This window comes from Garra rufa, chromosome 15 (assembly GCF_049309525.1).
Source record: "Garra rufa chromosome 15, GarRuf1.0, whole genome shotgun sequence".
NCBI classification, from domain to species: Eukaryota; Metazoa; Chordata; class Actinopteri; order Cypriniformes; family Cyprinidae; genus Garra; species Garra rufa.
This window is the reverse complement of record NC_133375.1, coordinates 43466383-43493307: the sequence shown is the minus strand read 5'-3', so window position 1 is coordinate 43493307 and position 26925 is coordinate 43466383. Positions and strand designations below refer to the sequence as shown.

At 30.7% G+C, this 26925-nt stretch overlaps 2 protein-coding genes across 2 annotated transcripts; one reads left to right on the top strand and one right to left on the bottom strand.

Annotated features, from left to right (window-relative positions):
* Positions 1-905: 905 nt before the first annotated feature.
* slc35d2 (solute carrier family 35 member D2) lies at positions 906-9377 on the top strand. The gene is made up of 12 exons (XM_073818600.1): positions 906-1200; positions 1950-1983; positions 2071-2157; positions 2243-2310; positions 2385-2456; positions 4537-4605; positions 4692-4794; positions 5090-5182; positions 5257-5324; positions 7528-7606; positions 9004-9086; positions 9175-9377. The coding sequence occupies exons 1-12, from the start codon at positions 1058-1060 to the stop codon at positions 9299-9301; spliced, it is 1026 nt and encodes a 341-aa protein (XP_073674701.1). The 5' UTR covers positions 906-1057; the 3' UTR covers positions 9302-9377.
* Positions 9378-11645: 2268 nt separating this feature from the next.
* Positions 11646-25904, bottom strand: znf367 (zinc finger protein 367). The gene is made up of 5 exons (XM_073819371.1): positions 25404-25904; positions 21324-21474; positions 21124-21243; positions 16330-16468; positions 11646-12833 (listed from the first exon to the last, which is right to left on the bottom strand). The coding sequence occupies exons 1-5, from the start codon at positions 25680-25682 to the stop codon at positions 12590-12592; spliced, it is 933 nt and encodes a 310-aa protein (XP_073675472.1). The 5' UTR covers positions 25683-25904; the 3' UTR covers positions 11646-12589.
* Positions 25905-26925: the final 1021 nt, after the last annotated feature.

Sequence of the window (26925 nt, the reverse complement as noted above, 5' to 3'; positions counted from 1 at the left end):
AACAAATTTATATATATATATATATATAAAAAAGAATACAAAAATGGCTTATTTTTTTGTAAAAATATTTTCAAACAAATAACAAATATTTTTATATATATATATAATATATATATATATATATATAAAATAATACAAAAATGGCTTATATTTATGTAAAAATATTTTCAAACAAATATATATATATATATATATATATATATATATATATATATATATATATATATTCATAATTCACTTGTCACATGTTATCATTTAAATCATAATTTTGATTTAGTAAATCATAATTTCGTAATTATGACGTAAGTATTAAGTATTAGTATTAAGTATTATAATTATAGAGGGGGTTCATAATTTTCTAAAGTCATAATTTCGATTTTTTTTTCTTACCTGGTGGAAATGGGCTTTCATATTTAATATTCTCATTACTAGCATACTAGCAAAGTTGTTGTTTTTCCCTGAACAAAAAGTCAAATTAACCTATTATTACACTTTTCATAAAACATGAATTTAGCTTTACAGAAATTCATGATGATAATGCTCATAATACTTGAATGCATGATTCATAATTACTAACGTAGGCCCTATTACTAACTTTACTAGTATAACCAGTTTCAGGTTTCACCTGTCTTTATAGGCAACACAACAGTTCCATCTCTTAATATCTGGTCCTGTGATCTTCCGTTAATCTGTTATTTGTTTCTCGTTTTAAATTGTATTTGTAAAGCCTCAGTAGGGGTTTAAAAGGTGCTATACAATAATTATTAATTATTGTTATTACAATTATTTTTAATAATAGCCACATACGACTCGACCAATCAGAGAGCGTTTCAGCACCACCAAGACCCGCCCATCGCGACACCCCGCCCCTTTGTCAGTTTAGCTGTCATTCTGGACTTGTTCAGTTCGTGTCGTATAATTATTAACTGACTTACACTAATACTCTCGTGTCGTGTGTGATTATGTAACTCATTTAGCGGTTCTCTGGACTAGTTTCGGAGACTCGAACATCATGTTAGTCTCCAAGAAGAGAAAACGGTAAAGACTGAGGGACTTCATGACTGAGGAAACCGCCACAAAGATGCCGTCACGCGATGAGGTCAAACACACCAAGCTCATGAAGTTTGTTTCCGCTTTGTTTTACGCCTTTTGCTCGTTTTTCATCATCGTGGTGAATAAAAGTATTTTAACTGAATACAAGTGAGTGTCCCCTACTCCGCTTCCGGCTTTACCACTTAGAATAACACGCTAGCGTTACCAGTCAAAAGATTTTTTATGTTTTTTAAAGAATTCTGTTCTGCTCAGCAAGTCTGCATTTATTTGATAAATTCTGATATATTTTTACTATTTTAAAAAACTGCTTTCTTTTTGAATATGTTTTCAAATGTAATTTATTTCTGTGATTTCAAAGCTGAATTTATAGCATCATTACTCCAGTCTTCAGTGTCACGTGATCCTTCAGAAATCATTTATATATTCTGATTTGCTGTTTTAAAAATATTTTTTTATTATTATGTTGATTTTTAGGGTTCTTTGATGAATAGAAAGATCAGAAGAACAGCATTTGTCTGTAACATTACTACTACTAATAATAATATATTAATCATCACTTTTGATCAATCTAAAGCATCCTTGCTAAATAAAAGTATTACTTTCTAATTTCTTTCCCCTCCAAAAATAAGTATACTGACTCAAAGCTAAAAATAATAATCATGACACTGAAGACTGCAGTAATGATGCTGAAAATTCAGCTTTGAAATCACAGAAATAAATTACAATTTAAGAGATATTCACATAAAAAGCAGGTATTTTAAATAGTAAAAATATTTCACAGTATTATTGATTTTGCTGTATTCTTTTGAGCAGAAGAGAAAAAAAAACATTAAAAATCGTTTGACTTGAAACATTTTCTCAGGTTAATGTAATTATAATGTGTTTTATTTTCATAGGTTTCCCTCGTTTATGTTTCTCGGAATTGGGCAGGTGAGAAACATTCTCGAGTTAAAATGTTGTGTTTTTAACTTTTTATAAAAACTCAGAAGTCTGATTGTATTTTGTTTATTGTTACAGATGACAGCTACAATCACTATTCTGTATGTTGCCAAAATGAATAAAGCCATCCATTTTCAGGACTTTGACAAAAGTATTCCTGGAAAGGTAATTTATAAGTCATTTAATATGTGCAGCATTGATTTTAATCACACTGTGATTATTGATTATTGTTTATGTGTCTGTACTGTAGATTTTTCCTTTACCGTTGCTGTATATGGGGAATCATGTGACCGGACTCGGAGGAACAAAGAAGCTAAGGTAAAAAAACAACAACAAAAAAACACAAATGTTTTGCATTAAGACATGCTCATATGAAGCTTTGTGTTTTTCAGCTTACCCATGTTCACCGTGCTCAGAAAATTCACCATTTTACTGACTATGATTATGGAATCCAGGATACTGAGGTATATCATTTCTTTTAGTGGAAATGTATTACATTTTATTTAATTATGCTTAAAGCTACTGTCACTTTTGTGTTTGAAAATTTAAATATGCAAGTATATGATAAAACCATAATTTTTTGTCTTAAATCATGAAGCAATAATTATTTGTAATAATTAATTATCATGTAATAATTATTTGTATTTTAATGCTGTTGTCCATATAGCAGTTTTCTTCCAGGTTCAAATATATTGAAAATGTAATTTAGAGGCAAGAAAATACACTTACTGTCTTATAGAAGCCTACATTTAGGCTTTATTTAATTTAATTTAATTTAATTTATTTTTATTCAATTGTGTTATATGTTTACATATGTTATAGTGGGGGTTAATATGTTTCAAAATGTAAAAATACTTTCAAAAATATACAAAAATGGCATATATATATATATGCCATTTTTGTATGTTTTTGAAAATATTTTTATATTTTGAATAAATTTACATAAAAAAATATAGAAAAAAAATGTAAAAATGTATATATATATATATATATATATATATTTTACATATATTAAATTTTTAATTTTTTTTCTATATTTTTTATGTAAATTTATTCATAATTCACCATCAGGTGTTGATATATTTCAAAATATAAATAATATATATAAAAAAGCATATCTTTATGTAAATATATATTCTAATATATATATTTGAAAATATATTTACATATATATATATATATACATATATATGTGTATATTATTTTTATATATATATATATATATATATATATATATATATATATATATGTGTGTGTATATTATTTTTAATATATTTTTAATATATATTTATTCATAATTCATCTGTCACGTGTTATGGTGTGGTTGATATATTTCGAAATATAAATAATATTTAAAAAAAAGGCATATTTATGTAAACATTTTTTCAAACATATATATATAATTTTTGTTTATTTTCTTGTATAAATTTATTAATAATTCATCTGTCACATGTGTTACAGTGGGGGTTTATATATTTCACAATATAAGAAGTATTTTCAAAAATGTACAAAAAAGGCCATATTTTTATGTATATATTTTTAAAAGGAAAAAAAAAAACATAAAATAATATTAAAAAAAATACATATTTTGCTCATTTGCTTTAGTTTGGAACTTTGGAGCGTGAATCATTTGATTTAGAAAATTTGGAGCGTGAATTGCGAATCATTTGATTTAGATCTGAACTTTGGAGTGCGGATCACAAATCTATTTTTCTTACAAATGCCGTAAGAAAAATGACCTGTGGTTTAACTATAGTAAAAGTGTAGTCTTCTTAGTAATAACATACATTTTTATTCATCTATTTCTCTTTTTTTAGAATCTACAATAGAAGACTGTTTGATAAGTGAGATCTCTGATTGAAGTCCTTTAAAAATAAAAAAGTAGTGCTTGGAAAGTCCTGGAACTTCATTTACGAACCCTGCTTTTAAAGCTGCTTTCAAAAAGTCCAAATAACAGCGACATCTGTGATCCTGGACCACAAAACCAGTCTTAAGTCGCTGGGGTATATTTGTAGCAATAGCCAAAAATACATTGCATGGGTCAAAATTATTGATTTTTATTTTATGCCAAAAATCATTAAGAAATTAAGTAAAGATCATGTTCCATGAAGATTTTTTGTAAAATTCCTACTATAAACATATCAAAATGTAATTTTTGATTTGTAATATGCATTGTTAAGAACTTAATTTGGACAACTTTAAAGATGATTTTCTCAGTCTTTTTGATTTTTTTGCACCCTCAGATTCCAGATTTCAAATAGATGTATCTCGGCCAAATATTGTGCTATCCTAACAAACCATACATCAATAGAAAGCTCAGTTTTGTCAAATTTAACCTTATGACTGGTTTTGTGGTCCAGGCTCACATATTAGCTCTTACTTGCTCAAAAAGCCGTTTTTTGGTTATTGGAGAGTTTTGATGAAAACTTGTGTATTTCTTCTCAAACAACTTGTAGTTTCATCGTTTTCTATTTTAACCGCTAGAGCATTAAACTGACTGCATTATAAGACTCTGTGTGTGTTTCTGTATTCATGTATCTTCAGGAAAACCTTCGCTCCGTCGCTGGTGTGCAGTGTTCTGGCTATAGTTGTGGGCGCTCTGGTGGCAGCCAGGTACATGAACATAAATCATGATCATATTTTCGTGTGTAAATGAACACATATGTTTATGTTTATGAACTCTAAACCAACTGCTTCAGCTCAGACCTGTCCTACAATGCAGAAGGATACACCTTTGTTCTCTTGAATGACGTCTTCACGGCGGCCAGTGGAGTTTACACTAAGAAGAAACTCGGAATGGAGGTACATGACAGCTTTATGAGCGCACGAGTTATCAGTGATAGATGGACATTTCTGAAAGCTCTGATGATAACTTTAGACATATCTCCTGCAAAAGGTCATCCGATGACAATGTGACTAGTTAACACTGATTAACATTGGTTTTTGCTTAAAAATACACTTGAAAGTCATTCGGTGTGAGCTTTACAACTTTAAACTTCACACCCTTTTGATTAAACACGAAGCTACAGACAAACCCCGTATGCAAACACACGTGAACTCGTGTGTTTATTGATTTATTTGCTGTCTGTGCTTTCAGGGCCTTGGTAAATATGGGGTTTTGTTCTATAATGCTTTTATCATCATTATACCAACTGTCCTGGCGAGCGCTTACACTGGAGATTTACAGAAGGTCAGTGAAAACATAAAGATAAAGAGAATGAAAGAATTTCCTCATTTGCCATAATGTTTTTTTCTTGTTTTAAGGCTCTTACCTTTGAAGGATGGACGTCTGTTATGTTCATATTTCATTTTTTATTGTCTTGTGTCATGGGGTGAGTGTGACTCATGAAACTCGTGATGTTTTTATAATTATTTAGAATGGCTAAGCCTCGTATACTTTTATATGCATTTTATTTGTATGTAATATACACACAGTGCCAGTGAGATTTTAATGCTTTTTAAAGAAGTTCTGCAGTTCACCAAGCCTGCATTTATTTGACTTTTAAAAATTTTGTAAAATTTTGAAATATTTTGACTATTTAAAATAATTAATAATAATTATAATAAATCATTTTTAAATAATTATTTCTATTTGAATATATTTTAAAATGTAATTTATTCCTGAATTTTTAGCAACATATTAATTTTTTGATTGGCTGCTTAAAAAAAATATTTTTATTACTAGGTTGAAAACAGCTGAGTAGAATTTTTCAGGTTTCTTTGATGAATAGAAAGTTCAGTAGAACAGCATTTATCTGAAATAAAAATCAGTTGTAACATAAATGTTTTTATCATTACTTTTTTGATCAATTTAAAGCATCCTTGCAGAATATAAGTATTCATATCTTGTCAGGGGTGCGTGCAGGATTAGACGAGACGATATATACAAAATGCAATATATTTAATATAAATCTCCAAATGGAACAAGGCAGGAACATTCACACACATCTTTTTCACAAAAGGACCGACAGGGAACTGAAATCAAAGACAGACTTTTAAAGACAGACTAATCAATAAACACAGGTGACACAGATGACTAATAATTACAAGGACAGGTGCAGGGAATCACAATGACGAAGGGCTAAACCAAATGACAGATCAACGGGGGGAAGACAAATGGGAAAAACCAATGACAAGACAGACAGAACTGTGACATATCTACAATTTCTTTCCCCAAAAATAAAATAAATTAAATTATACTGACTCCAACTTTTTGAATGGTATATATGGTAATGTTACAAAAGCTTTTTATTTCAGGTATTTCAGATCTTTTTTCCTGGGGGGAAAAAATACTCAACTATTTTAAATATTGATAATAATCATCAGAATTTTTTCTTGATTTCATGATTTCTGAAGGATCGCGTGACACTGAAGACTGGAGTAATGATGCTGAAAATTCAGCTTTGATCACAGAAATAAAAAATATTTAAATACAGGGTTTCCGCGGGGTCTTAAAAAGTCTTAAAAAGTCTAAAATTTAAAAATCAAAATTTTAGGCCTTAAAAAGTCTTAAATTCGCTGTTCTAGGTCTTAAATAATTTTACACAGGTCTTATTTTTCCGATGTCCATGTAACACTACCTCTAATGCTCATTTAAATTCTCTTTCTGTTGTTTCCGTGGTGTTGTAGTTCTTTATTTCACTATTCCAAATATAATTTGCTGAATTTAAACTACAAATGAGACCAGCATGCAATAGCCAATCAGCTTTCTGTTATTGGCGCGAGTCTCTCTCGGATTGTACCGCAGAAGTCAAATGGATTTAATTTTTTAGCTATGAGGAAGTGCAAGTTTAGCGAAACTGGGCTTGGAAAAACTGAATATAGGGCTTGGCTAAGGCCAGTTGCTAACAACTGTAGATTTTTTTCTCCCTCTGTGGAAGTTTCTGCGTCTTCAGACAGAATCGCAGTATTTATATAACATTTATAATATATATATTTATAAATCAATAAATGTATTTAAAACATTAATCTCACTTTTAATTTTGCAGTGTAAATTATGTAATCTCACTGCTAACAGCCATTTAGAATTTATTGATAAATTCATAAAATAAATTTCAAAGGTACGCATACATTTCAAAAGTAAAAAAAAAAAAATCGCTTCAGAATTTTTTTTTTTAAATCAGATATTTCTAGTGGTACTTTTATGGGGATATTTTGTGTGGAATAGTATCTGCTGATATGGAAAGTTCACTGTATATCGTAGTAATAAATTTAATTTATGACAGCCATGAAATTTTGTTTACTTTTTACATTAAACACATTAAATATCACATATGCATGTAATATAATATCTATTTCCATTACAGGTTAAGGTCTTAAATTTCATATAAGGTGGTATTAAAAAGGTCTTAAAAAGTCTTAAATTTCACTTGTTCATATCTGCAGAAACCCTGTAAATAGAAAGTAGTTATTTCACAATTTTACAGCTTTTGCTGTATTTTAGATCAAATAATTGCAGGCTTAGCAGAAGAGACTTCTTTAAAAAACATTAAAAACGTATTGTATTGTATTAACCCCAGTATTTTCTCATTTCAGGTTTATTTTGATGTATTCTATCATCCTCTGCAGTTATTATAACACGGCACTGACCACCACAGTCGTTGGGGCAATTAAAGTACCTTCACTAATTACATTTCCTCATTATTACTTAGTGTAACATATTAATAATTAATAGCATTATTTAAAGTGGGTCTAAAAGTTATTTTACAGGCATTAAAAAGGTTTTAGATCACAGCAGAAATTCTTGCATTGCAAAAAATATTTTTTTTCTCAGTATTTTTGTCTTGTTTTCCAGTACAAATATCTAAACGTTCTTAAATCAAGATATATGTGACATTGGACCACAAAACCAGTCATAATGGTCAATTATTTATTAGAAAGCTGAATAAATAAGCTTTCCATTGATGTATGGTTTGTTAGGATAGGACAATATTTTGCCGAAATATAATTATTTTAAAATCTGAAATATGAGGGTGCAAAAAAATAAAAATATTGAGAAAATATATATGATCTTTACTGAATATCCTAATGATTTTTGGCATAAAATTGATCATTTTGACCCATACAATGTATTTTTGGCTATTGCTGCAAATATACCCGTGCAAGGTCACATATGTGACCCTGGAGCACAAAACCAGTCTTAAGTCGCTGGGGTATATTTGTAGCAATAGCCAAAAATACATTGCATGGGTCAAAATTTTAGATTTTTCTTTTATGCCAAAAATCATTAGGAAATTAAGTAAAGATCATGTTCCATGAAGATTTTTTGTAAAATACCTACTGTAAACATATCAAAATGTAATTTTTGATTTGTAAAATGCATTGTTAAGAACCTAATCTGGACAACTTTAAAGGTGATTTTCTCAGTATTTTGATTTTTTTGCACCCTCAGATTCCTGATTTTCAAATAAATGTATCTCGGCCAAATATTGTCCTATCCTAACAAACCATACATCAATAGAAAGCTTATTTATTGAGCTTTCATATGATGTAAAAATCTAAATTTTGTAAAATTTTACCTTATTACTGGTTTTGTGGTCCAGGGTCACATATTTGTTTCAAATGCAAAAGGTGAAATTAAATCTTAAAAAAATGAGTGGAGAATCAACACTTGTTTCCATTTGATTTTGTTCTACTTTTACTCATAAACTCACTTCAAGACTTCCTATCTTAGATCATTTAGTTTTTCTAACAATCTTCAGACATTTGCACTGGAAAACAAAACAAAATACTGAGTTGGAACATTGTATTTGTGGTGTGATCTAAGCTTTTGTTGTTGTAATGTGAATGAAAAACTAATAGAGATTGGTTAGGAGTTGTATTTTAAAACGTTTAAGCAAATACAAGACATTTTTTAAGAAACAAGCCTTAAATTGGCCTTCACAAAACTTGCAGAAACTCGGAATGTACTATAAAATAAAATGATAAAATTAACTTACCATACTTCATGACATAAATGTTTTGCATTCTGTGTGTAAGTTATTCTAGAGCTGCTGTTTGTGTTTCTCTCAGAATGTTGCTGTGATGTATATTGGCATGTTTGTTGGTGGAGACTACATCTTCTCATGGACAAACTTTATAGGTTTGAATATATGGTAGGAAACTTGATTTTTACTATCTTCATAGTCTGAAATTACGGTGCATCTCTAACGTTTCCTAACGCTGTGTTTCTCATGTTGTCAGCATCTCAGCTGGTCTGATATACTCCTACATCACATTTCACAGCAGCGGCTCGTCAGAATCAAGCGACAAACAGGCAGAAGACAAACTGGTCATTCATATCACAGAGAGTCATCCGGAGAAAACGTGATGCACCAAATCAGTGTTTAGTGTTGCTTTTGTTAAATGCAATATTAAAAAAGGCTTCATTTATTTATAGAAACATTTCACATTTGACTTTTTGAAATTTAAGGCCTGGAAAACACTTGAAAATAGCAATTTTCCTGCTTGAATTATTAGAATTTTGTCAATAAGTGCATATTTTCATGCAAAATTCATGTAATTCCAAAAAAAACCATACCTTTTATGCAGTATTGTAATGCATTACTTTTTAAAGTAACTTTCCCCAACACTGGTCATAATATTTTTGCATTTTCTATTATTTTATTGATCTATTTCTCTTTATTAGAATTTGAAAAATTAGATATTGTTCGATAAGTAGTGTTCGAAAAGTCCTGGAATTTCATTTTACAGTATCAGTACGAATCTTGGTCAGTTCTCCTGGTTTTACTTAAATAAAAAAACAACCAGGAACAGTTTATATTATTTAATGAAGACTTGAAGTGCTAACATTAATGAGGAACAGCCCACTTACAAAAAAAATTACTTTCCAAAGGATTTCTTGGGGAGGAATATATTATTTCAGTTACAAAACAGACAAATAAAAGGAATTTCCAATGACAAAAGAGAATTTACTTTTCCTTCAGGCTTTTTCATTTCACTTTTTGGTGTGAAAGGGCTTTTACATTTGCTTTGTATTAAAAACAAACAAGCAAGCCCTGTCCAGATTTAAAAAGTAACACAAAAGTATTGTAACGCATAACTTAACTTAATTAGTTATTTTTTTAGGGAGTAACAAAATATTGTAACATTTCTTTCTATAAAAACTAAGTTACGTAATAAGATTAATTTTTTAGAGGGTAACATGTTACTTTTTCACAAAAAGTAGCTAAGTTACATAATTAGTTAATTTTTTATGGAGTCATTCAATATTGTAATGCATTACTTTTCATAAAAAGTAACTAAGTAATGTAATCAGTTACTTTTTAGGAAGTAACTCAACATTGTAACACATTACTTTCCATGAAAAGTAACCAAGTTACGTAATTAGTAACTTTTTTAGGGAGTAACATAATTAGTTTAAATGAAAAGTAACCAAGTAACGTAATTAGTAACTTTTAGGGAGTAACACAATATTGTAACGCATTACTTTCATAAAAAGTAACTGTAATTAATTACTTTTATATAGAGTAACTCAACATTGTAACATTACTTTCCATGAAAAGTAACTAAGTTATGTAATTAGTAACTTTTTTAGGGAGTAACTCAATATTGTAATGCATTACTTTCCATGAAAAGTAACTAAGTAATGTAATCAGTTACTTTTTTAGGAAGTAATGCAATACTGTAATTCATTACTTTTTATAAAAAGTAACAAAGTAACATAATTAGTTACTTTTTTAGGGAGTAACTCAACATTGTAACACATTACTTTCCATGAAAAGTAACCAAGTAACATAATTAGTAACTTTTTTAGGGAGTAACATAATTAGTTTAAATGAAAAGTAACCAAGTAACGTAATTAGTAACTTTTAGGGAGTAACGCAATATTGTAACGCATTACTTTCATAAAAAGTAACTGTAATTAATTACTTTTATATGGAGTAACTCAACATTGTAACATAACTTAGTTACTTTTCATGGAAAGTAATGTAATTAGTAACTTTTAGGGAGTTACACAATATTGCAACAAATTACTTCCATAGAATGTAACTAAGTAACGTAATTAGTTACTTATATGGAGTAACTCAACATTGTAACATTACTTTCCATGAAAAGTAACTAAGTTATGTAATTAGTAACTTTTTTAGGGAGTAACTCAATATTGTAATGCATTACTTTCCATAAAAAGTAACTAAGTAACGTAATTAGTAACTTTTAGGGAGTTACACAATATTGCAACACATTACTTCCATAAAATGTAACTATGTAATTAGTTACTTATATGGAGTAACTCAACATTGTAACATTACTTTCCATGAAAAGTAACCAAGTAACATAATTAGTAACTTTTTCTAGGGAGTAACTCAATATTGTAACGCATTACTTTCCATAAAAAGTAACCAAGTAACGTAATTATTTACTTTTTTTAGGAAGTAACACAATGTTGTAATGCATTACTTAAGTAAGTAATGCATAAGTAACTTTCCCCATCACTGGTTGTAATACTTTGCATGTGCTTCACTTTATTTTTGCCATTTCCTATTATTTTATTGATCTATTTCTCTTGACTAGAATTTGATATTGAAGATATTGTTGGATAAGTGGGATCTCTGATCGAAAACCTTGAAAAACCAATAAGTAGTGGTTGAAAAGTCCTGGAATTTCGTTTTAGTTTCCCTGGTTTCATTTGAATAAAAACAAACAACAACCAGTAACAGTTTATATCATTTAATGAAGACTTGAAGTGCTAACACTAATGAGGAAAAGCCCGTTTACACATTTACAAAGTCCTTTCAGCACAGCGAACAGAACATCTCAGAATAAAACGCTCGATTACATTCTGTTGTCGTGACGGGATCAGTTCAAGGTACGTGGAGCACGGCTTTCCGAAGGATTTCGTTGGGGGGGGGGGAATATATTATTTCAGTTACAAAACGGACAATTAAAACAAATTTTCCAATAATAAACATCTTCCAGTCGAATCTAAATGAACGGCGTGAACAGGACGTAGTGTTACAGATCGCAAAGCCACTGAAACAAGTGCTTTTTGGGATCCAGATTCTCATTCGGTCTTTGGAAGTGTCGTCGATTAATATCCAAGTGCTTCGGTTTACCCATCAACTAATAGACTAGTTTAGAAGCGTGTACCAATGCGGCATCTTAAAGCTGGTTAGTTGTACTGAAGTTATTGCGAAGCCTCAGCCGGTGGCTTTAAATACAGAATAAATACATGATTAAACATGACCAATGTGATGGACGACGGCGTACGAAGCGAACCGGACTAATGTAGGAAAGCACTATGCCATCTGCAGTCAGTTAAGTCTTCATCTTTAGCAGGTCGGTCACCGCACCCTGTTTCAAAACACACACACACACACACACACACACGCACGCCGCAATCCAAAATCGACCTCACATACACCGACCCCAACCAAACAAACACTCGTTCCCACAAAGTGCACAACGAAAACAAACACGAGACACGTCTCGTCTCCTTAACCAGCTGAGAAAACGACGACATTCTTCATATAATGATATCACTACCATCATAGCAGCCTAAAGGTACAACAGGAAGCGAAATAAGGTGCTTGTAGCTTATATCAACCCGGGCGGGTCTGGAAGGCGAGGACAGTTGCTGGTCATCCAGACCCGTCGTTCAGGCCGAGAGATTGTTGGCCAGCTCGATGAGCGCCAGTGCGCCGTGAAGACGCTCGCGCTGCTCCTGGAGACGCCGGCGTGCCGTTCCGCCGCTCTTCTCCTCTTCCTGCTCTTCTTCTTCGCCTTCGTCGGACGGCAGGAAGTCTAGAGGGTCCTGCTGCTCCTGGTCCTCCATAGTGGTCTTACTCAGAGTCTTTGCTTTAGACGGCACAGGCGTCCGCTGCTCCCTCGTCTGCCAGTATCTGACAAAAAATAAAATAAAATTAAAAATTTGATGAACCTTCTTACTTTTTACTGCTTTTTGGGTTGGCAGGGTTCATACACATTTTTACCAGTAAAATTCCATGACTTTTCCATGACTTTAAGTAAATATTCATGACTTAATGTTTCATGAAATGTATATGTATCAGGGCTCGAAATTAACTTTTTTACTTGGTAGCACTGGTGCTCCCAACTTCAAAAAATTAGGAGCATCCAAATTTTTTTTGGATATTTATATATTTATATATATATATATATATATATATATATATATATATATATATATATATATATATATATATATGACCCTGGACCACAAAACCAGTCTTAAGTCGCTGGGGTATATTTGAAGCAATAGCCAAAAATACATTGCATGGGTCAAAATTATTGATTTTTCTTTTATGCCAAAAATCATTAGGAAATTAACTAAAGTTCATGTTCCATGAAGATTTTTTGTAAAATTCCTACTGTAAATATATCAAAATGTAATTTTTGATTAGTAATATGCATTGTTAAGAGCTTAATTTGCACAACTTTAAAGGTGATTTTCTTAGCATTTAGATTTTTTTGCATCCTCAGATTCCAGATTTTCAAATAGGCCTATATGTATATTTATTTATAATAATAATAATAATAATAATAATAATAATATGTATCTCAGCCAAATATTGTCCTATCCTAACAAACCATACATCAATAGAAAGCTTATTTATTGAGCTTTCATATGATGTATACATCTCAGTTTTGTAAAATTTAACTTTATGACTGGTTTTGTGGTCCAGGGTCACACACACACACACACACACACACACACACACACACACACACATATATATATATATATATATTAATATTAATATTACTTAATTGTTTAGATTTTTAAAAGGCACATTAACTTTTTTCACATTTACACCTCTATGTGTCTGCTGCATAAAAACATGGATTGATAATTGCAATAATTTGACCATAAAAAGCTGGAAAAAAAATTATTGGAAATAAAAATGAATTCTGTCACAAGGGGGCGCTTTAGGAGCGCTGAAATATTAGTTTCCCTAGTAACGGCTGTATACAAATCAGTATTAACGCTGTTTTGTCAGACAAGAAATGAACATGCAACACGTTTCTGAGGACAGTCTGTTCCCTTCAGATACATTCATATAAAGACATCCGTGCCGCGTTTTGAGTTTGAAACGTGCGGTGCACATATTTATTCAATGACATCATTGCCTTTTTGAAGATTTATCCAACCCTATCGCAATCGTCTTTCCATCCCCAACTGTAAGACCTCTTAAAATTATAATCAAGACTTTTCTTTTACTATTTTAAATATTTATAACTTTTTATGGCCTTGTATTTGATACAAAACTGCGAGTCGCCGTTACCCCACGCGACCGATCACGTGACCGATTGTGCGCTCGTTAACTGGAATTTAAACCAAATTATCAGCAATATTCTAATATACAGAGTTGGTCAAACAAATTTCCATGACTTTTCCAAAACTTTGTGGGTTAATTTAATTTTCCAAAACTTTTCCAGGCCTGGAAATTGCCATTTCAAAATTCCATGACTTTTCCAGGTTTTTCATGACCGTACGAACCCTGGGTTGGTCTTGAGTTATTATTGTTAACTAAAAAAAAAAAAAAAAGCATTTTCATTTAGTTTAACTTGATGTACCAAACTGAAAATGAATAATTTTTAACAAACAAAATACACACTATATGTGACCCTGGACCACAAAAATATCTGTAGCAATAGGCAAAAATACACTGCATGGGTCAAAATGATCAATTTTTCTTTTATGCCAAAAATCATTACGATATTAAGTAAAGATCATGTTCCATGAATATATTTTCTAAATTTCCCACAATAAATGTATCAAAACTTTATTTTTGATTGATAAAATGCATTGCTTCGAACTTCATTTGGACAACTTTAAAGGCGATTTTCTTAATATTTAGATTTTTTTTACACCATCAGATTCCAGACTTTCAAATAGTTTTATCTCAGCCAAATATTGTCCTATCCTAGCAAACCAAACACCAATGGAAAGCTTATTTATTCAGCATTCAGATGATGTATACAGATCTTAACGCTAAAAAACATTACCCTTAAGACTGATTTTGCTAAAAACCACAAAAAATTGCTTAAATACAAAAATACAATTTGAAAATGTTTTATTAAAAAAATAAACACAGTAATGATATATAAATATATATATATATAAACTAACAAAAATGGCAAAAAAAAAAAAATCAAGATACTACAAAGAAATAAAAACACAACAAAAGTACTTTAATGCAATAACTAAAAATATCAAACTATAAAATAACTAAAACTGAAATAATTCTTTAAAACAATGTAAGTTTCTATATAATTAAATGATTATTACGAGATATATAAAATTTTTATATAAAATAATATATAAAAATAAATGACAAAAATAAAATAAAAAAATCTTATTTTAGCTTGTTAAAGGAAACATTTTGCATTTTTATTTAGTTTAACTTGATGTAACAAAATAAATTAAACTGAAAATAAATAAATAAGTAATTATTAAAACAAAATTCACAATATGTGACCCTGTGACAAATAAACGTTTTGTGGTCCAGGGTCACTATAGAAATATAAAAACCCTTAAAAAAGGCAAAAACACAAAAGAATTGCTAAAAAGTACAACAAAACAGCTTTAGTACCAATTTTTTTTAAAGCATTTTAGCTAAACTATGTGAAATACCTAAATCTGAAACAAAAAAATACTTAAAATTAATAAAATAAACTCTATACTGAAATATATAAAATTACAAAAATGGTGAAAACACCAATATACTACAGAGAAAAAAAACACAACAAAATTACTTTAATACAAAAAATAAAATATAAAACAAACATGTTAACTATTTTTTTAGTTTAGTTTAATAAAACTTAATTCTTTAAATGTAAGTCTCTATTTAATAAAATGATATAGAAATATAAAAAAATATAAATGACAAATTACATAAAATTAAGTAAAAAAAAATTAAATAGAAAATTGCTAAGAAAATATTAAACTGAAATAAAAAGTAAAAATATTTTTTTTTTTTTGCTTAAAAAAATAAATAAATAAAAAATAAATAAAATAAAAATTCAAATGACTAATAAACCCTGTAATAGTGTCTCAATAATCTCGAAGAGTCTCTGGGCTGGATGATATAACAAAAACAAAAAAAAAAGGTTTAAATCTCTTGCTTTGAACAAATGTTTCTGATTCAGATTCTAAGTATTTCAAGAAACACTACATGGTTAAGTAGCAGAATATGATCATAACAGACCATGTGATACATAATATACTGGTCATGTATGTAAATGAGGGTGGGTGACCTTTGATTGACAGGTGTCTGATATGACAGGCTATTGGTCAGTACTGATTATTGGCTGATCCATCAGTGCATCCTTAGAGTTTTTCTGAAGCAAATAAGTGTGTGTTGATGATTTACTCACTTCGCCAGCCATTCGGCCACAGCCTTGTTGTCGGCTCCCTGTGATTTCCCGGGGCCGCCCGTGGGCTCCTCACGTTTCAGTCGTGCGTACGGGTGTTTGGGACAGTGACGGTTAGCGTGAGTGAATCGGCTTCCGCAACCTACAACACACAGGGAGAGCGAAAGCTTTGAAATGACTTTCTACACCTCAACTGTGTCACTAATATGCTATTAGAGTTTTAGTTAAAGCTGCAGGATGCAGGGCTTCTACAGATATGAACAAGGGAAATTTGAGACTTTAAGACCTTTTATTAATACAACCTTTTATGAAATTTAAGACCTAAACCTTTAATGGAAAACACATTATATTACATACATACAGTATATAAAATAGTTAGAAAACTAAATTTCAAAACTAAAATGTCATTATTGATATTACAACAATATACAGTGAACTTTCCATATTATACAATATATTTTTATATTCTAAAAACTTTAAAAATGTTATTTTCTTGTTGCAATAAAGTTATTTAAAGGTTACAAAAACTTTTTTTAAATGTTCTATAAATTTTACTTTTTTTTTTACCCAAAATATGTTATTTGAACATTTAGTTTTAATATTCTAAAAATGTTAAAATGTTGTTTTCTTGTTGCAAGTTATTTAAAGGTCACAAAAATATTTCTATTAATTAGTTTTTTTTTATACAATATAACAAAATAACATAATTTAAATGTTTTTTTTAATATTTTAATAACATAATTTAAATGTTTTAAAAACATTTCTTGAATGTTCTATTAATTGTATTTTTTACCCAAAATAAATTATTATTTAAGCGTTTATTTTTTATATTCTAATCATTTGAAAATTATGTCTTCTTGTCGCGATTTCAATGTTATTTAAAGGTTACAAAAATATTTCCAAAATGTTCTATTAATTTTATTTTTTATTTATTTTTATATTATTGTTATTTAAAGGTTACAAAAACATTTTTTAAATGTTCCATAAATGATAAATTATGTTATTTAAATATTCTAATAACGTAATTTAAAGGTTTTAAAAACATTTCTGAAAAGTTCTGTTAATTGTATTTGTTTTACCCAAAATATAACATTATTTGAACGTTTATTTTTAATATTATAAAAACTTTAAAATGCTGTTATCTTGTGATGATTGTTATTTAAAGGTTACAAAAACGTTTCTTTAATGTTCTATTGATTAAACTTTTTACCCAAAATATAACAAAATTTGAACATTTTTTTATATTCTAATAACGTAATTTAAAGGCTTTAAAATCATTTCTTAAATGTTTTTTAAATCGTTTTTACTCAAAATAATTCACATTTTCACATTTATTTTTAACATTCTAAAAACTTTAAAATGCTGTTTTCTTGTTATTTAAAGGTAACAAAATATTTCATAATCATTCTACTAATTTTAATTTTTTACCTAAAATGTATGTATTTGAATGTTTATTTTTTAAATTCTAAGAACTTTAAAATGTTCAGTTTCCTTGTCATTATTATAACATTTTTAAAGGTTACAAAAATGTTTCTTAACAACCCTCTACTAACTTTATTTACTTTATATGTTTTTTGAGCATTTATTTTTAATATTCCAAAAACAATAAATGTCTGGGTTTCTTTTTTATGATTATAGCATTATTTTAAAGATTATTATTTCCATAATAATCCACACAAAAATATTTTTATAAGCAATATTTTTATCAGTGTTCAACTTTTACATACTTAAATCAGCATATTTTTTATTTACCTTTATGAAGGCCTTTTTTTTTAAAGGCCTTTGATTTCAAATTACAACAATTCAACAATAAATTCTATAGGGCTGTTACCAGGCAGATTAGATAATTTGTTCTGTCCAATGACTGTAAACAGAAAACAAAAAATATTTAAATATTTAACATATTAAGACTTTTTAAGGACCCAGTGACACCCTGAGCATGTGATACTGACAGCTTGTGGTTGAAATGAATACTGCAGTTCAAAGTTGTTATATTGGAGAGCTTTGTTTCTCCTCCTCAGACTCGACTGGGTTGCCAGATTGCAGACACGTGTGCACAGGAAGTTGATTTGTGACCCTGAAGCACAAAACCAGTCTTAAGTAGCACGTGTATATTTGTAGCAATAGGCAAAATTAAAGATTTTTCTTTTTTAATGCCAAAAATTATTAGGATATTAAATAAAGATCATGTTCTATGAAGAGATTCAGTCAATTTCCTACTGTAAATATATCAGAACTTAATTTTTGATTAGTAATATGCATTGCTAAGAACTTAATTTGGACAACTTTAAAGGCATTTTTCTCAATATTTAGATTATTTTCCCCCCCCCCCTTAGATTTCAGATATTTAAATAGAATCAGAAATAGCTGTATCTCAAATATGGTCTCATCCTGACAAACCATACATCAATGGAAAGCGTATTTATTCAGCATCAGATAATGTATGGATCTCTTGTTAAAAAAAAAAAAACCCTTATGACTGGTTTTGTGGTCCAGGGTCCAGGTTATGCATGTTTCAATATTCCCATATGCTGAGTTTTCCACCAACTGGCAACCCGGGGTGTCAAAATCCTATTGGGTTAATTGGCAGTGGGCGGAGTCACACAAACCAAAACAAAACATGTGTAAGTTTATGTTTTTTATATCTCTGTTAACATAAAGTTATAGGGTCACCACAACTATATACAACAAAGATGAACAATATTGTTGAAACCACTTTCAGAATGTTTTTTTTTCCAGCTGATGAACAATAAAAACACTGACAGCCAATCAGAATCCATCTGACATCGAAGAGCTTCAACATTTAAAGCGTTGACGTGGATTGGGTCTGGGTGATTTTCAGAATTTATTTTATCAATTAAATCCAACAGGCGCCGTTCTCATTTACAGATCAGTGGGTGCCATTCACACTGAATGCGCTTTAGTGTTGACAAAGATTCGATGCGGGCAGTGGAATAGGAATAACACTGAACTTCTTTTAACTTGAGTGCCACGGTTTTTGGTTTTTTGGTTTAATGCTGCAAGAGATGCAACAGTCAAATGCGTCCATGTTTACATAGAAAAACAATGGAAAAGTAGCGCAATCAAACTACTGTATGTCTGATATTTCATGATTGCATCATCGTCTTCATTGTTTTTACAGAACATTTATAGTTAATAATAGTCCACTGGTGTTACACCTTCAGTCATTTTGAATGACCTTGACTTTTGAGATTTTTTTAAAGCATTTTCCTCATATTATATCTTAACTTACATTTACATCATGTTGACAACTTCATGTGTGGTGCACTTGGAATAGAATTTACTTTAACTAGAGGGTTATTAAAGAAAAAGTTACTTGAATCGTGCTGTTGTTACATTTTCAAGCTGACTAAACTTGGAAAAAAAAAAAAAAAAAATCGAGATTTTTATTTTTTGCCATATCGCTCAGCCCCAATGTGGATGCTAATATATTTATTATTACAGAAGTTAGCAGGCCTTAAAGGATTAGTTCACTTCCAGAACAAAAATGTACAGATAATTTACTCGGCTCTTTGTCATCTGCTCATGTCTTTCTTTCTTCAGTCGTAAAAAACTTATGTTTTTTCAGGAAAACATCCAGGATTTCTCTCCATATAGTGGACTTCTATGGTGCCCTGAGTTTGAACTTCCAAAATGCCGTTTTTAATGCAGCTTTAAAGGGCTCTAAACGATCCCAGCCGAGGAAGAAGGGTCTTATCTAGCAAAACGATTGGTTATTTTCTAAAATAATTTACAATTTATACACTTTTTGAACAAATGATCTGTGCACTCTGGTTTAAGACAGTTAGGGTATGTCTAAAAACTCCCATCTCATTTTCTCTTCCAACTTCAACATCGTCCTACATCGCTGTTTTACCTTTTTTTGTAAAGGGTGTTTGATCTTCTTCGCATTTTCTCTTTGTAAACACCGGGTTGGTACTTCTGCAGCGATGTAGGACGATGTTGAAGTTGGAGGAGAAAACGAGACGGGAGTTTTTAGACATACCCTAACTGTCTTAAACCAGAGTGCACAGAGCATTTGTTCAAAAAGTGTATAAATTGTAAATTATTTTAGAAAATAACCAATTGTTTCATGATTAAAACCGTTCTTCCTTGGCTGGAATCGTTTTGAAGCTGCATTTAAGCTGCTTTATGGGCACCACAGAAGTCCACTATATGGAGAGAAATCCTGAAATGTTTTCCTCAGAAAACATAATTTCTTTACGACTTTAAGACAAACATCTTAGACGACAAGGGGGCAACATTATCTGTCAATTTTTGTTCTGGAAGTGAACTAATCTTCTAAACTAAATGCTGATCGCCTGTTAAATCACTTGAATGAACACTACACTGCAAAAAATGCTTTTCTTAGATTTTTTTGTCTTGTTTCCAGCCAAAATATCTAAAAATTCTTAAATCAAGGATTTTTAGACAGGTAAAAATGGTCTTGTTTTCAGAAAAAAAACAAGCCAAAATCAAGTGAGTTTTTGCTTGAAACTAGCAAAATAATCTGCTAATGGGGTAAGAAAAATAATCGTGTTTTCTGTTTGAAATAAGATTTTTTTTTCTTGCCCCATTGGCAGATTAATTTTTAATTTTGACTTGTTTTTTTCTGAAAACAAGACAGTAATTTTTACTCATTTAGAAAATCCTTCTCGATTTAAGAATTTTCAGATATTTTGGCTGGAAACAAGACAAAAAATCTAAGAAAAGCATTTTTTGTGGGGTAGAGAATCTAATCGATCCTACTTGTTTGTAATGCGGTTTGAATGAAAGCCAGGGAATCCTCAGGCTCACCTTTCTCTGAACAGACGAAGGGCTTTTCTCCGGTGTGGAGGCGCTGATGAGTCTTCAGCTGTCCGCTCTGGACGAACGCTTTCCCGCAGTCTGGATAGTCACACAGGTAAGGTCTTTCACCTGAGATATGAAGAGGAATGTTAACGCTCTCGTTCTGATATCTGAACACGAACCCGATGGCGTAAAGTAGCAGCACTGACCCGTGTGTGTGCGTTTGTGCGCCTGTAGCGATTTCTCGCGGGGAAAGACGCGGTTGCAGATGTTGCATCGGATGCGGCTGGTGGAGTTTTCGCCCTCGTTGATCAGCTCTCGGACGGTGTCCGCTCGCGGGCGTCCTCGCCGAATGCCATCCTGAAATTAGACAGCAAGATCATGCATGTTAGACTAATGACAAATAAACACAGAAACTTTTAACAGTATTGTTTTTTTAGAGATGCTTCAAAGCTGAAACGCAGGTTGTGTTCATAATAATTTCAAAAAGTGTTATTATTTGCCTGGTTATTACTAGGAAGCTGCTTTAAAACAATCTGTATTGTATAAAGAGCTATGGAAATGTTTATGTCCTGACTAGACATGTGCCGGTATTCGGTAATGCAATAAATCGCGGTAATGAATATGCACGATATCGTTATCGTGGGCACTTCAAAATACAGTGAAAAATAATAGATCAGAATTTATATTTATAGAACGCGCATTAGCTTATTTTCCATCAACCGCTTAAACAAACACGGTGTATATGCTGCGCGAAACACGTGCGCACTCTGAATGTAAACAATCCCCACATGTAGAAGCACTGTGCGCATGCGGTGCAGTGCGCACTCTAGTCTAATGTAAACAATCCTCACACGGAGAAGGAGCATGGTGGAAGGAGGAACACTGCCGACGATTTATTCCCCTTTTAAAAGCAGGGCTGCCAACTCTACGCATTCAGCGTGAGACTCACGCAATTTACACTTCTCACACGCTCTCGCGCCACGCATCCATTTTCTCACACAGAGAAAAATCACGGAGCAAAGAGAACATGGAGACCGACAGACTACTAGAACAGAGCAGGTTACTTTTGATATGAAAACAATTCTCAGCTCTCAGGTTCTGTCCATTTTATTACGAAATTCAGACAATAAATACCGTTTTGGTGCTTGTAAATGTAACGTGACCGATCGCTGTAGCGCTTCAGTTCAAGTAAACCGATATCTTTTTTACCGAAAGATATGCCTACATAATATCAATCAATCAGTGTTTTTCAACCACGGAAAGAGGTCAATAAAACTGCAGGTGAACAATTATGTCACAGAACGTTACATTTACCTTAGCTGACTAGAAAAAAAAATAGCTATAGAGGAGTATTTTGCTAAATATATGCACTATATTACATTTGCATTATATTTTTACTTGTCATAATTGTTATTATAATGAAAACAAAATTGTATTTAATTTAATTTGTTAATTTTTAACCTTTAATAATACCAGCTGACAGGGCTCTCTGTATGTTTACAGCATTATGTGAGATATATTTTTTTTTCTTGAGAAAAATTTATATGTAGGCTATCTACTGTTGCCTACCTAATTTTTATCCAAAGAGTCCATATTGAATCAAGATTGAAATCAAATCCCAAGAATTGAAATCGTGAAAATTGTGTAAAATTCTGTTTAGTTACCAAATGTTTTGACAATCACAATTACACCTATTGTAATACAAGTTGTTCCCTCCCCCACCACCACCACCACCACTCCATCCATTTCTCCTGAGCAATTAAAATATTGTGATAATACCGTATACCGTGATAAAAACTCAATCAATTAATCGCAGCATGAAAATTTGATACCGGCACATGCCTAGTCCTGACTAGTAACTGCAAGAGAATAATGATAGCTAACATTTTTAAATATTAGTTGCCATTAAAATATAAGAAAATTAAAACATACATCAAAACAGAAACATGCATGAAAGTTCATTTTTATTCATGCAAAATATGCAATAAGCAAACATAATAACTAGTGCTGGGTATTGAATAATCGCATCCAAAATAAAACTTTGTTTATATTTGTTTTGTATATATAAAGACACACATACAGCATATATGTTGAAAATATTTACATGTACTGTATATAGCATATATTTAATATGATATATGAATATATCTAATGTATATACAACATTTTTCTTAAATATATATATTTGCATGTGCGTGTATTTATATATACATAATATATAAACAGTACATACACATATATTATGTATGAAAAACTTAATAATTACGAAATTACATAGTAATAGCATTTTAATAACACCATATATTATATTTAATATTTTTAAAGCAATAATAAATATAAAATGCAATGTCACATAGACATGTCATAACCACATAAATATTATATATTTATATATAATTTTATGCCACGTTGACATTAAAGGCTAAAATAATTTTAACCAATAACCAATATTAACAAAAATAAATAAAAATAACTATTATATGCGATCTTTCGAACTAACACTTGATAAAAAAATCCACATTTTCCCACAAAAGTCTGTGTTTACATTGTAATTAAACAGTAATAGCGTATTAAAATAACACCACAATATTTAAAGTAATTTATTAATACTGGCATAAACATAATATTACATATTTATATATAATTTTACGCCTTAACAGCATTAAAGGCTATATTCATGACAAACTCAAGAATAATACTTTTAAAATTGTATTAATAACACTACTTAAATGACTAATATACAATAATTGACCAATATTCGCAAAAATAAATATTTCCCCACCAAAATTTGTAATTACATTGTAATTATATAATAATACCATATTAACATAACACCCCATATTATGATTAACATAGTCCTATGTCATATGTGACATGGCATAATTACGTAAATATTACATATTTATATATCATTTTAGCCATATTAACATTAAAGTCTAGACTCTTTTCTTTTAAAGTATTAACCAATATTAACAAAAAAAAAAAAAAAATTTGATTTTTCAAACACTTGATAAAAAAAAAATCCAAATTTTTCCCCACAATTTTTTTTAAAATTGTAATTAATAAGTGCAAGTTAAAATAACGCCACATAATATTGAACATAATTTATTAATATTGATATAAACGTCATTTGGATAGTGACATTATGTCATAATTACTTACATATTATATATTTATTTATCGTTTTACACCATATTAACATAAAAAAGCTAAACTTGTGACAAACTCAAGAATACTTTTAAAATAGTATTAATAACCAACATAAACAAATAACAATTATATACAATCTTTCAAACTAATACTTAAAAGATTACGTTTTCTCATGGAGAATTGTTTACTTTGTAATTACATAGTAATATACATACATATTAATACAATTTATTGTGAATTATGTGAATTTAACAAACATAATCCTATGTCATATGGATAGTGACATGTCATAATTACGTAAATATTATATATAATAATAATATATAATATAATAATGTTAGCTATATTAACATTAAAGTCTAGACTCATTACAAACTTAAGAATACTTTCAACAGTATTATTAACCAATATTATCAAACATAAAAAAAAACAATTATATGCAATTTTTTAAACTAATACTTGATTTAAAAAATCCACATTTTCCCAAGATTTTTTTTTTTTTTTTTTACATTGTAATTACATAGTAATTTATATCTATATATAATTTTTTGGACATTTTAACATTAAAAGCTAGACTCATGACAACCTCAAGAATAATACTTTTAGAAAAGTCTTCATAACAATACTTCAGTAACTATTATACAATAATTTACCAATATAAACAATTACAAGCGATCTTTCAAACTAATAACGTTACTTATTTAAAATTGAAACATTTGAACATTTTAGAACTTTTTCAAAAATACCCATCAACGCACGTTCCAACTAAAAACGTTACTTAGTATAAATTTAAAACAAGACACTCTAACAAAATAAGTTTTAGAGTCTGAAAATCGCGTAAATATTAAAGTGTCAGTCATTTTGAAGTAAGCGGTGTTTTCTAGAACCATAATCAGTGAGATTTTGGCGCGCACGTCTGACGTCACATCTAACTTCCAGCTGCCGCACAATGGAGGAGAATTTAAAATCCCATTCAGCGCGCGCTTTACATATGGCGCATTCGTGTATACATTAAACCGAACTCAATCTCAAAATCACTTCGTTTACTAATAATACGTGTTAATAAAAAATATATACAACTGCTATTGTGATATATAATCCAGTATGTTGTAGTTTAGATCTAAGGCGATTTTTACCTTGAGGTGCTCCGGGCAAGAGTTAACATCTGATTCGGCGGGAGAGCCGCTGTTTCGGGTCGGTGAGGCGGTTCCGCTGCCCGCTCCGGGGCTCAGAGTCACATTATGCGCGTTTTCGCCCCAGCGCCACGGATAAACCATGAAGTCGCTGAATCCGGGGCTGGTGGGCATCAGAGAGTCCGCCGCTTTCGGTTTGATGGGCGTCGTCTTGATCACAGACACCAGAACTCTTTTCGGCGAGTCGTTACAAAATATCACTTGATGTTTGCTGTCAGCCATCGCGGATCACGTTCAGTTAAAATCAAGCTTAAAACCGTTTAGTTAAAAAATAAATCTAAAAAAAAAAGTGTGAATAAGTGCAGTTGGGGGAATATCCCGCCTTTAACGTTCCGCCGTTAGTCGCTGTATTATAAAGTCAGTCATTCCCAATGTTACATGTATCGCTGATCCAGCTCGCGGCGCCTTTGATTCCGTTCTTGTCCTGCAATCTCACTGGCAGGAGCTGCTACAGTGACCCCAACTCACTCGCTAGTTTCCCGCGTTGGAAATCGCGCCCGAGCACGGGGCCCAGCCAATCAGCGAAGAGGACGGCGCCATGCTGTCGGGAACGAACCAATGGCAATCACCGTGACATTCGCGCAGCCAATCGGAGCTTCTTGACGCCGCGACGCTTTTTAAATAAGGCAGAGCGCGCTCTTTCTGACAGACGCGGGGGTCGTCCAATCAGATGAGTTCTTGTTTACTGTACGGACGCATTCTTTCCTGCAGTTTAACGTCTCCCGCGCTTAATGTTTACATTTACATCGATTTAAAGGGAAAGGCGGGCGGTGACTGTGGCGCGAAAGTTACGTAATCAAACCGCCTTTTGTTTCATTGTGTTTCAGCAGCTGTCTCTGGAAAGTAAATGTGGACCATGAAAATCCTTTAATCATTTTATTCTTAGGCAGATAAAAGGCTCACGCGTGAAACATCTGCTGGGTTTCTTTCAGAGCCTTAATTTGTTAAAATTGTAATAAATTTTAAAGGACACATTTCAATCATACTTGTTTTAATTTTTTTTTATTGTTTGCTATTTATGAGTACATTTTTTACTCAGAGATTAAAGAATAAAACAGTTAAACAATTTTTTGGCTGCTTATAGAATTGCAATGCTTTTGGGAGACATGCTTCAATGTAACAAAATGCAAAATATAAATATTCTCAAAATGTCTTTTTACATTATTCTCATATTTGTTTTATAAAGGACAAATTACAGAAAACAAATGCCTGGAACATAAAAAAATCACTGGTATATTGAGCCAACAAATAAAAAAAAAATGTTTTGGTAATGCGTTTTGTTTTCGTTTTCTTATTAAGCTAGCTTGAGGGCTTTATTAGTTAATTTATGTATTTATTAATATTACAAAAAATCTGGAACCTAAAAATTGACTAGTATATTCAACATTCAACACTTGTATATATATATATATATATATATATATATATATATATATATATATATATATATCAGGAAACTAAAATT

Excerpts from the sequence above, each read along its gene's own strand:
- slc35d2 (XM_073818600.1), top strand. The coding sequence starts at position 1,058 with ATGACTGAGGAAACCGCCACAAAGATGCCGTCACGCGATGAGGTCAAA. Across the intron at positions 5,325-7,527 it reads TTATTGTCTTGTGTCATGGG|GTTTATTTTGATGTATTCTA; the intron begins GTGAGTGTGACT and ends TTCTCATTTCAG. Across the intron at positions 7,607-9,003 it reads CAGTCGTTGGGGCAATTAAA|AATGTTGCTGTGATGTATAT; the intron begins GTACCTTCACTA and ends TGTTTCTCTCAG.
- znf367 (XM_073819371.1), bottom strand. The coding sequence starts at position 25,682 with ATGGCTGACAGCAAACATCAAGTGATATTTTGTAACGACTCGCCGAAA. Across the intron at positions 21,475-25,403 it reads CTTGCCCGGAGCACCTCAAG|GATGGCATTCGGCGAGGACG; the intron begins GTAAAAATCGCC and ends GTCTAATTTCAG. Across the intron at positions 21,244-21,323 it reads GCACAAACGCACACACACGG|GTGAAAGACCTTACCTGTGT; the intron begins GTCAGTGCTGCT and ends TTCATATCTCAG.